General features: G+C 33.8%; 1 protein-coding gene across 4 annotated transcripts in view; it reads left to right on the plus strand.

Annotated features, from left to right (window-relative positions):
* Positions 1-12,184, plus strand: part of LOC100535278 (collagen alpha-6(VI) chain) — an 89,402-nt gene extending 77,218 nt beyond the window's left edge. For 3 of the 4 annotated variants that reach the window (XM_087279754.1, XM_087279755.1, XM_087279756.1), the window contains 6 exons: positions 1,031-1,672; positions 4,282-4,372; positions 6,735-6,922; positions 8,568-8,738; positions 9,747-9,791; positions 11,352-12,184. In XM_087279754.1, the coding sequence (XP_087135880.1) occupies positions 1,031-1,672; positions 4,282-4,372; positions 6,735-6,922; positions 8,568-8,738; positions 9,747-9,791; positions 11,352-11,551 (1,337 nt within the window). In that variant the 3' untranslated portion in view covers positions 11,552-12,184. Of the gene's footprint in view, positions 1-1,030; positions 1,673-4,281; positions 4,377-6,734; positions 6,923-8,567; positions 8,739-9,746; positions 9,792-11,351 lie in introns of those variants that run through there. The other variant, XM_087279757.1, reaches the window with a different exon arrangement.
* Positions 12,185-12,901: the final 717 nt, after the last annotated feature.

The raw sequence follows: 12,901 nt of genomic DNA on the forward strand, positions 1-12,901 counted from the left end.
GGGAAAGATGAATGCAGCAATGTACAGAGACATCCTGAATGAAAACCTGCTGCAGAGTGCTCTTGACCTCAGACTGGGGGAATTTTGAGGAAATCAATGAATTTAATAAATTTTGGATTAAACACTGACCTGGACAGATTGTTGTTCATACAATTAGTTTATTATAAGTTTTAAAACTTCATTAACATTTTTAAAAATATATTATGTTGCAAAAAAAGGTGTGCAAACAACTGTACTTTACTTATATTTTGACACATTATTTAAAATATGAGGCTAAGAAAGAACTAAATTAATTTTTTTTTTTTTTTTTTTGAGGCAAGTTGAAAATCTTTTCCATTTGGCCCAACCAGCCCATTAGAAAAAAATACTCTGTGTCTAGTCCTGTACAAGTCTGAAATTTCTTTCATAATTGTTTGAAGTCCTACACTGGGTCCTAACAACATGCAACCTGACAAGCAATTTAACTTTCTGCACTAAACGCAGCGTCACAAGACTGAAGTATTTAAAAACCAGTCACTGCAATCCCAACAAATTGGTAAAGGCTTTAAATTTAAGTAATACACATTAAACTGCTTTACAATTCATAATAGCCTACGGATGTTGATGGTTTGCGCTAAATCACAGTTTTGGCATTTTCAAACCATCTGCTAGTTATTTTCAAGATCTGAGGTGAACTGTCTGCTGCTGCTTTCAGTAGTATGGCAATAAATGTCATGGTAAAGAGTACCAACTTACATTGGTAGCTGTTAACACTGAATAAAGCACATAATCAGTACCTGAGGTGATCATTGTCACAATAGTTCATGCTGTTGGGTTGCGGTGACGTAGCTGAAATAAAAATCTTTTTTGAAATAGAAAATTGTGCATCACTGTGGCAGATGATTCGGATAAAAACTCCTTTTAACATATAAAAGATACCTTTCATCATGTCATGTCACATGTTGTTAGGACACTTTTAAATTTGGCTTGATGAAACCTGCAGAAACCTTGAACATGGATTACAACAGTGTTTATTATCTTTTTTTTCCAGATCGTTGCAAGCCAGACCCAGTCTGTGGTAGAATTCTCAATCCGCAACCCCTGCAGATGGATATGGACTTGTCTTTGCTGCTGGACGGCTCTGATAACCTTAACACTCAACAATATTTACATTCAAAAGCGCTTCTATTGTCTCTGTTGGACAGAATCGGTGTGAGCAACGAGCCCAGTCGAGCAGACAGGAAAACCAGAGTGTCTGTCTACCAGCAGAGCTCCATTTATGGCTCCTCTTACCTCCACGAGGAGTTCAGCTTCACTAAATTTAAAGATCGCAACATCATGAAGCGCCACATTAGTAGTAGCTTAAAGCAAGTGGGTGGGACGTCCCATCCCGAGTTTGCTTTGGAGTGGTTGATCACTAACATTATCCTTAAAGCGGAGAGACCACGAAGCAAGCGGATGGTTGTGGCTGTTTTCTCCGCAGAGTCTGAGCACAGCAAAGCTCAGTTTGATTATTTGTCCCGACTGTGTAAGTGCCAGAATGTAGTTATGTTTATCCTGATGGCGGGACAGAGGTTCGACTGGAGACGGATGCAAGAGCTCAGCAGTTCTCCTCTAGAGCAGCACCTGGTGTTTTTGGATGATCAGGAATATGCCACACGCTTCCTGTATGCCTTCCTGCAAATGTTGCACAGTAAGGATGTATTAGCAAAAGAACGCTGCTTTAGTAATGTTTGCTAACATGCTCTGCTATGTTGACATGACTTGCAGATTATTCCAAAAACTCTCAATATCATCCACTTTCCTTTTTCTATGGAAATGAACAGATTATTACCCTGCACGTCATGACTTTGCAAAATATTATGCGATCCTGGATTAACTTCTGTGCTTATCCTGGAACATCATTTTTGTTTGAAAATGTAATTCATACCTGTTCCCCACCCCTAATCCCAACCATAACTGTAAATTATTCCAAAATCAGAGGGGAATAATAGTTGGATAACAATCATGTTTATGTGCATAACCCTAACCGTAAGCCTAAACTTAACATAAACGGTAAAGGTAACTCTTAATTCGGATTGGCTGATTTTAATGTTGTTCCAGGATCAACATGGATGTTAATTCAGAAGCATGTCCTACTTGCTGAAATCAGGTTGGCATCATTACCCTTTAACTTGTACAATATATATACACACAATTTTAAATAAATAATTGTATAATAGTATAAACTTTAAAATAGTAAAACAGTATAAACTTTATATATATTTAAAAAAAAATAAAATAAAAAAAAATAAATATATATATATATATATATATATATATATATATATATATATATATATATATATATATATATATATATATATATAGTCATTTGAAATGGGACGCTGAAGAGAGGGAGTGAGGATCCAAATGCAGGGTTTATTAGCAGGACAGTCAGGCAAGCAACGGTCAACACTGGGGCAAACAGATGTACACAAGAAATCTAGAGTCGTAGTCAAATATCAGGCATATATGTATATATATATATATATATATATATATATATATATATATAATACACATATATATATATATATAATACATATATATATATATATATATATATATATATATATATATATATATATATATATATATATATAATACATATATATATATATATATATATATATATATATATATATATATATATATATATATATATATAATACATATTATTCATTGTTAATATTAATTAAATATAATGAAAATCTGATTACTTCACAATTATTATTAGTAGTATTTTAGTTAACTGAATCAAAGTAAGAAATTGGTGTACTCAAGAGGAATTATTGCCCTCAAGAGGAAATTTGTTGGTGCAAAGATTTATGATAAACAAATAATCATAATAGTAAGAGTAAACAAAAATTAAAAACACTACAGAATAAACACTTGCAACCAAATGCATTCCGATACTAAAAAATTCTTGTATACATTTTACAAGAAGTATTTACACATCAGTACTCTATATCCTGGGGGAAGCAGTTTGCCAGACGACTATTTTAGTTATATTTTTAGTCTATCTTTTTAATTATTATTATTTGTTTATTGGTTTTAAAATACAAAATACAATTGTAAAAACAAAACAATTAAGACACTCTGTAACAAAGGTCAAATAGAGTTAGAAATATTTTCAATTTTAAAATATAATAAACTGGTAAGAGATCTAGCTTGGTGCACTGAGTAGAGCAAAACAAACAATTTTATTAAAATAAACAAATAAAGAAGGTAAATAAATAATAATACTTTAATAATAATACTAATAATACTTTTTACTGCTGTAGTTCTAGGTATGGTTATACATTGTTAAGCACATCTGGAGTAATGAGTACAGCGAGGGAAAATAAGTATTGAACTCGTTATATATTTTTCTCAGAAAACATATTTCTAAAGGTTGCTGTTGACTTAAAATTTTCAACAGATGTTAGTAACAAAGAAATCCATATATGCAAAGAAAACAAATGAAGTTATGTGTAATAAAATGAAATGACGCAGGGAAAAGTATTGAACACATGAAGAAAGGGAGGTTGTAGAAAGGCAGTGAAAGCCCAGACAGCAGCTGAAACCTCTCAGTAGTTCTTCAGCAACCCTCTACCTTCATCAGTGTAAATGAATATCAGCTGCTTCAGTCCAACATCTATTAGCAGGAGGATGAAGATGAAACCTGAGTGGACATTTCAGCAACACAATGATCAACACACAGCCAAAGAGACTCTCAAATGCTTTCAGAGAAAGAAAATCAAGCTGTAGAATGGCCCAGCCAATCCCCTGACTCGAATCCAATAGACAATACAAATTAAAGCTGTCAAGATTTTTACACTCTTATGTAGTCTGTGAAAAACTCACACCTGAGCAACGCATGTGACTTTATTCTCCATATAAGAGGCGTTTTTAAGCTGCCGTCACCAATAAAGACGTTTATATAAAGCATTAAATATGTTTTAGTAGTTCAGGGTTTTCTCCTTCTGTCATTTCTTTGTTAATATACATAACTCATTATTCATTTTTTTGTTTTTTTTTAGTTTTATTTTTCTATTGTTTGGGTTTTTACTTGAATCTGGTTCAATTCCATGTCAACAGCTCCTTTAGAGATAATGTTGCCAGGAAAAAACATGATCAGTGCTTATCCCCCCCCCCCTTACATTATTAAGTGTAATGTTTCACTTCTATCTGATAACATTTCTTTCAAAAAGTAATGAAATGTTGTTTTATGGTTTTGTGTTTTGGGCATAAGCCTGATGCATGTTTGCTGTTTTTCAGGAGGAATCCTACCCCACACACTCCCACAGCCCCGTGACTGTCGTGGTTTTGTGGTCAGGCCTGTTGACTTTGGACAGCAAACCACAGAGAGGTAATGTGCCAACAACACCCTCTGAATATAAAATCATAAGGAATTGTTCATTTTGAAAACCATTTAGCTGAATCGTTTTCTTAAATGTGTGTTTGTGTTTTGATGTGACAGCTGGTTCAGCTCTAGGATCAATAATCTGAAGGTTGTTGGGTTGAACTCCACTTTGGGAGGTCTAAAAGTTTACTTTGTTGTCTTTTGAGTCTTTTCATTGTGCCAGAAGTGTGGGCTGTGCTTGGACATATGTATTGTATCAACATTGCCTGTCCGAAAGTCACACACTTTCATTTGGCTAGACTGCATTTAGCTTTGATTGTGGTCTGAAATATCTGTTGTTTCAAACCTTATGCAATGCATTTATTTAAGGCTAATTTTGTTTTTGTTTGCAGAGTCACTATAAAAATATAATGCTGGCCTATTTTTTTTAGTTGAATCAAACTTTTCTTGTCACTGCAACATCAACTAACTTAAAAGAGTAAGTTAAACTTTATATACAGTGCATCTGGAAAGTATTCATAGCGCTTCACTTTTTCCCATTTTTTTGTTACAGCCTTTTTCCAAAATGAATTAAATTCATTTATTTCCTCAAAATTCTACACACAATACCCCATAATGACAATGTGAAAAAAAGAGTTTTTGAATTTCAAAGCACAAACCAAGCGTGAAGTCAAATGAATTGTCTGTAGACCTCCGAGACTGTCTCGAGCCACAAGGCTAAGGAAGGTTACAGAAACATTTCTGCTGCTCTGAAAGTTCCAATGAGCACAGTGGCCTTCATCACTCGTTAGTGGAAGATGTTCGAAACCACCAGGACTGAGCTGGCCGGCAATCTAAGCTGAGTGATCACAAGAGAAGGGCCTTAGTGAGGGAGGTGATCAATAACCCGATGGTCACTCTGTCTGAGCTCCAGCATTCTTCTGTGAAGAGAGGAGAACCTTACAGAAGGACAACCATATGTGCAGCAATCCACCAATAAGACCTCTATGGTAAAGTGGCCAGACAGTAGACACTCCCTGCCTGGAATTAGCTGAAAGTCATCTGAAGGACTCTCAGACCATAAGAAACAAAATTCTCTGGTCTGATGAGACTAAAATTGAACTCTTTGGAGGGAATGCCAGACGTTAAATTTGGAGAAAATCAGGCATCGCTCAGCACCAGGCTAATATCATCTCTAAAGTGAAACATGGTGGTGGCAGCATCATGCTGTGGAGATGTTTTTCAGCAGCAGGAAGTGGAATACTAGTCAGGATAGAGGGATAGATGAATGCAGCAATGTACAGAGACATCCTGAATGAAAACCTGCTTCAGAGTGTTGTGACCTCAAACTGGGGCGATGGTTCATCTTCCAGCAGGACAATGACCCAAAGCACACCGCCAAAATATTAATGGAGTGGCTTTACAACAACTCAGTGAATGTCTTTGAGTGGCCCAGCCAGAGCCCATACCTAAATCCTATTGAACATCTCTGGAGAGATCTGAAAATGCCTGTACACCATCGCTTTCCATCCAACCTGATAGAGCTTGAGAGGTACTGCAAAGAGGAATGGGCAAACATTCCCAAGGACAGGTGTGCCAAGCCTGTGGCATCATATTCAAAAAGGCTGTAATTGCTGCCAAAGGTGCATCAACAAAGTATTGAGCAAAGGCTGTGAATACTGATGAACATGAGATTTTTCAGGTTTTTTATCTTTAATAAATTAGCAAAAATTTCTAAAACTCTTTTTTTCACATTGTCATTATGGGGTATTGTGTGTAGAATGTTGAGGAAAAAAATGTATTTAATCCATTTTGGAATAAGGCAGAGATTAAAAAAAAAAATGCGGAAAAAATTAAGCGCTGAATACTTTCCAGATGCACTGTAACAAAAACAATTTAGTTGAAACCTGATTAACTTATTGAAATAAGTAAAAGTAACAAAAAAGCATTTGTTGTCATATTTTTTTTAGTGTTTAAATAAAAACAATCACTTTATTGGGTGTTTTGAAATGTTATTTATCATACATCGAAGTGTAAATCATATTTAATTGTTTTATTTAGTTTTTAATTTGAAATTGAGTTTTTTCTATTATCTCTTATTGGTGTATAAAGCGGTTATTATTATTATTAATATTATTATTAATATTATTATTATTATTATTATTATTATTAATATTATTATTATTATTACTACTATTATTTTTAATATTATTATTATTATTACTATTATTATAACAGTTTTATACAGATATATATTTCATTTTTATTCTTATTATGAAATAGCCATAAGTTGCTGATGTGGCCATAAATAAATGAACTATAGAAATACAATGAAATATTGGACACTAACGGTCCAAACAAGACACAAACCCTTCTGGTTTTGTTTCAGCCCACCGAGGCCCCCACCCATTCTGCCCACAGAGGCACCTACCGAAGGCGTCATCACAACTGATTTTCCTCAGGTTGAATATGAATATTATGAAGAGCAAAATACAGAACCAGAAAAACCAGAATCCACTGATGAACGTCTTACAGAGGAGCTCATAGAGAACCAGACTGAACCTCCAAAGACTAAAGGTATTGAATCCAGATCATCCTGTCTGAATGATGTGCCACATGCTGTTTTAAAGTTTTGAAAAGATAGTTTTTGAAAGATATTTTCTAAACCTTATTGTTTTTTATGCTGTTTGGCTCAAACCATACTTTTACATTCTTAACTACAACTACATTGATTCAGGGTCAAATGAGACTTTCCAGAAAGCCATTAAAACCAGAGTATTAAGCATATCTAAACTGAATTGAATATCAGTTACAAATCTACATAGATTTGTGCAGGTCATTATACTGGAATTACTGATGACAATTTCTAGCTCTGAAAATTAGTTTTCACTTTTGGTAAACAGTAACTTATAAATTCAAATTTTATCATGCAGATTTTATCGATAAATGTTATATATTTGTAGAACGTTCACAGTCACAAACACCTCTATAAAAAAGTATTTCCTTAAAATGTAGTTATTTCAACTTAAATTGTTAAGCTGCCTTAAAACATCTTGTATCATTCTTGACAACGTACAGTATGTTACTCATTATTACAACTTAATTGTTACAATTCTGTTACGCAAGATATAACTTGCCGTTTTAGATCAGTTAATTGCAATGCCAAATTTAGCTATGATTAGCCTATTTTGATCAGCAGATTGAGCTAAAAATAAAAATAAAAAACAATGAAAGGCAGCCACTTTTATAAAGCATAAACCTACATAGATTTGTGCAGGTGTTAAACTGGAATTAATGACAATAATGTCAAGCTGTCAAAATCAGTTTTCACTTTTGGTAAACAGTAGCCTAAAATGATTAAAGATTTTTTTTCTTGCAGACTAATTTATAGACCTTTCACAGTCACAAACATCTCTGTAGAAAAATGTCACTACCTTAAATTGAGTTAATTCAGCTTAAATTGTTAAATCTTAGCATAAATCTTGACGTATGTTTTTGTTACTTACAGTATTATTAAAAGTATTTTATTTTTACAATTCTATTACACAAGATTTAACTTGTTTAAAGTCAGATGTTTTAAGTCGGTTTAATGTAGTGTAAAATTTAGCTATAATTAGCTGATTTTGGTTAGCTAATTTTGCTAATAAAAATAAAAGACAGCAACCTATTTTTTTACATTGTACACTATTCGGAAGGTAATATCAGAAAAAGCACAATAAGGGAGCTTCAAACAAGGTAGAGCAGTTACCAAGGGATTTTATCATGCAGACCTTTTAGTCACAAACATCTGTTAAAAAGCATTGCCTTAACAAGCTGCCTTAAAACATCTTGTATCAATCTTGACAACTAATGTTTTCTTTACTTATTATTAAAACTTATTTTTTATGATTCGGTCATGCAAGATTTAACTTGATGTTTTAAATCAGTTTATTCCAGTGTAAGTTTTAACTATAATTAGCTGATTTTGATTAGCAGATTTATCTAAAAAAAATAAAAGGCAGACGCTTTTGTTTTTTACAGTCCACACTGCATGGAAGGTAATACTGAAAAAGCGTAATAAGAGCACTTCAACTCCCTGGTGTACCTGCTCTACCTTTTCTGAAGTCGCATGTTTCCTCACTCTCATTAAAAATGCACACACTGTTTTTGTGCTGTTTCTTTGATATAGTTCAGTATTCAGTGCCATGGGGAATTAGTGGAGTGTACTGTTTGTTTCCAACAGCACGATGTTTCCTTGCGAGAGATCCTGGCCGTTTGTGTGGAACGTACGTGTCCAGGTGGTACTATAGAAAACAGACCAACAAATGCATACATTTCTGGTATGGCGGCTGTGATGGGAATGAAAACCGATTCTTGACGGAGGACGAGTGCCTTAGGGAGTGCGGCTCCACAGGTATATTTAGATTTTCTTCTGTTTTTATGGATTGTTTATTGCTATCTATCTCTCTCTCTTTAAATGTATCAGAGACGGAGAGAGAGAACTATCCATTTAAATCTTGTTTAGCTGAAAATAGTAACAATTTTATCATTTTAAAACGTTGTCAAGGTTTGCCATGTTTAGTTTGATGTTTTAAGTCTGTTTGATGTCATTTTTTTTAAGCTTATTGGATCCTTTTCACATTTCCGGGTTTTTCAACAGGAAAACCATACTAAAAATACACATAAGTTTTTTTTTATGTAAATATTAAAAACTTTTAAGTATTTAAGATGCTGATGATTGTTAAGCACGTCATAACACGTCTTGTGAAAAGGGCCCATACTACTTGATTTTTTTTGTATTTTTGTATATCTTTCTAAATGTATTCAAATTGGTTTGTTCTCTCTCTCTCTCTCTCTCGCTCTCTCTCTCTCTCTCTCTCTCAAATTCTAATTTAAACTTGCCTTATTTCCATGACAAATGTTACATATTGTCAAAGCTTATAGTATCGGATTTTTATATTAAGCAAAACTTGTGAAATTATGACAGTAGTAGTGAAGAAAAAAAACACAATAATTAACTGTATATTTAATAATCAACAATTTAGAATAAACTATTGATTAAAATACTGTTTTTTATTATTAAAAATCAGCATTTTTGGATGAAACAATAATAATAATTTACAGCATATTTAATAATCAACGTTTTATAATTCCTTTATAAAAATGTGGAATTCTCTCAATCTCTCTTTCTTTTCCTTTCAATTTTAAATGAAAATGTCATATTATGTCGCAATGAAAAATAAAAATTTTCATAAAACCAGTTCAGTAAATCCAGAGAAACTCTGAATTCTTATTGCTGTCTTAAATGTTCACTAATAATCTTATTTATGTGACTATAAAAATAAAAAAAATAAAGCTTTATACTTCAATGCCTAAATCACAAACTTTTTAAATTAATAAATCTCTTCTTTTTTTCCATTAGATGAAATTTCTTCCACAGAATCCAAAAATCTTCCTCAGGATCCCAGTGAGTAAACTACTGTTGTTTTTATTACAACCAGTTGTAGGTTATTGTTCATCCAACTAAAAGACTCATTATATATATATATATAAAACAGAATTATATGAGTTTGATAAGTAAATAAAATCAGACTTTTATAAAATTGTGTCTGTGTATGTGTGTGTATATATACATATACAGGGTGGGCCATTTATATGGGTACACCTTAATTAAATGAGAATGGTTGGTGATATTAACGTCCTGTTTGTGGCACATTAGTATACGTGATTGGTGGGTGTTGACCATGGTGGCCATTTTGAAGTCGGCCATCTTGGATCAAACTATTGTTTCTTCAATAGGAAGAGGGTCATTTGACACATCAAACTTATTGGGAATTTCACAAGAAAAACAATGGTGTGCTTGGTTTTAATGTAACTTTATTTTTTCATGAGTTATTTACAAGTTTCTGACCACTCATAAAATGTGTTCAACGTGTTGCCCATTGTGTTGGATTGTTAATGCAACTCTCTTCTCCCACTCTACACACACTGATAGCAACACCGCAGGAGAAATGCCAGCACAGGCCTCCAGTATCTGTAGTTTCACGTGCTGCTCATCTTGTATCTTCACACCATAGACAACAAAGACAGTGGGGTGATTCTTCATTAGTAGAAACCTCAAGGCCACTGGATATTTGAAATTGCTCCATGATGATGTGTTTCCCTCTTTATGCACTGAAGCTGGCACGTTCCCTGAGTTTTTCCAGCAAGATGGTGCAACACCACATTATGGGTGTCAGGTCCGAGCATTTCTAGATGAACAGTTTCCTGGAAAGTGGATTGGTCGTCGTGGGCCAATTGAATGACCCCAAAGGTTTCCCGATCTGAACCCCGTAGACTTTTTTCTTTGGGGTTATCTTAAAGCTGTTGTCTATGGTGTGAAGATACAAGATGTGCAGCACCTGAAACTATGGATACTGGAAGCCTGTGCTGGCATTTCTCCTGCGGTGTTGCTATCAGTGTGTGTAGAGTGGGAGAAGAGGGTTGCTTTGAAAATCCAACACAATGGGCACACATTGAACACATTGTATAAGTGGTCAGAAAGTAACTTCAGAAAGAAGTTATGTTAAAACCAAGCACAACATTGTTTTTCTTGTGAAATTCCCAATAAGTTTGATGTGTCAAATGACCCTCTTTCTATTGAAAAAACAAAAGTTGGATCCAAGATGGCCGACTTCAAAATGGCCACCATGGTCACCAGTCATCTTGAAAAGTTTGCCCCCTCACATATACTAATGTGCCACAAACAGGATGTTGAGATCACCAACCATTCCCATTTTATAAAGGTGTATCCATATAAATGGCCCACCCCATATATATAAATATATATATATATATATATATATATATATATATATATATATATATATATATATATATATATATATATATATATATATATATATATATATATATATATATATATATAAATAAATAAATAAATATATATATATATTTTGTTCTATTCTTTGATCAAAAATGTCAAGCAAATTTAATCAAGCTTTATTTTTATTTTCCTTTTGCTCAGACATTTGCCAGCTTGAGTCTAATGCAGGAAGTTGCAGCAACTTTACACTGAAATGGGCCTTCAACAGCCGCAATGGTCAATGTGTCCAGTTCTGGTATGGAGGCTGTGAAGGGAACGACAACCGATTCAACACTCAGGAGGACTGTGAGATTCGCTGTCTCAGGGCTAAGAAAGCACCTGCTAACAAAGCTAAGCCTTGATATTAATTTTTGAGGAATTCAGAGTCCATTTGTATACTCTTGGCAGCTTCTGGATTCTGCAAATGACAGCGCTTTAAGTTTTACCAACTAATTGTTTTATTCATGTAACAGGGCTAAAGATACAGCAGTTAATGTAAAAACTTAACTTAAACTGGCAACACTTTATAATAAGGTTCCGTTAAGTTATTAATGTATTTGCTGACATGAACAAACAATGAACAATACATTAATAAATGTGGAGCTATAATTAATAAATACTGTTGTTCATGCTTAGTTCATGTTAGTAATACAGGAACTAATGAACCTTTATTTTAAATTGTGACAAGTCAACATTTCAAATAAAAAAGCCATCTTTGTTTTAAGGTGAAATGTAAATGATGCGTCATTAGCAGCACCAGAAAGATGTGCAAAAATATCCATCGCTGTCATTGGTCAGTTAAACACACAGACCAGTTCCAAAAACAGGAACTAGTGGTGCAGAAACCTCACATTCATCTTAAAATATTATTTTAGACTTGTGTTTTAATCAGTTTTCTGCATTTTCACAGTTGAATTGGTCATGTTTTTACACATCGCCATCAACATAACTGTTAAGAGAAATAAAACCCCAATAAAAGAAAATGTTGTACACGGTTTCAGTTTTAGGAGGTTTTGTTTTTTATTTTCAAAGTATTTCAATGCACACTCAATGTTATTTGAAGCTTAAACTAAAGAACAATAATTTTAGATTGTTTGCCTGTAGAGACCCAATTTGCTTGTTTCACGCAGCCGCCATTTTAAAAAAACAAAAGCAAGGCTGTGGTGGAAGAAACCCTTAAGTTTAGGATCAGCACTGTAAACATTGCATCAACATGCTGTGGACTACAAACCTTCTACTGTTGTCGTGATTTTAAAATGTAGATTTGGTGTAAACATCACTTTAATATCATTTAGTAAGTGTAATTTAAACAGTTAAAAGCATATTAGGCATCAAACAAAATCACAATCTCTTGAAGAGTGTCCTCCTAGGCTTCAGTTCATGGCATCAGGTAAACACAGTAGGTGCTTCCCTGCCTCAGCCTATGTAATCTGGTGAGCGCCAAAACAATGCAGTCCTCTGTAGCACAGCCTTGTGTTGTCTGTAAAAGTGTTGTCCTGATGCTGAAATTTCAAAACGTTCGTTCCCCTTACCATTGAGTGCTTTCTTAAACACTGCTGATTTCCCTTGTATTCACCAGTACTCAACAGAAATGACTGTGATTGGCCTTGAAGGTCACGCTCCTTACCAAGTGTAAACACAAATACATGAACACCGGAGCCTTTAAAAGCTTTGAAGATCAGTTAATTCATCAGGGGATCACTCATCTGTGT

This window comes from Danio rerio, chromosome 13 (genome assembly GCF_052040795.2).
Source record: "Danio rerio strain M-AB ecotype USA chromosome 13, GRCz13ab, whole genome shotgun sequence".
NCBI lineage: Eukaryota > Metazoa > Chordata > Actinopteri > Cypriniformes > Danionidae > Danio > Danio rerio.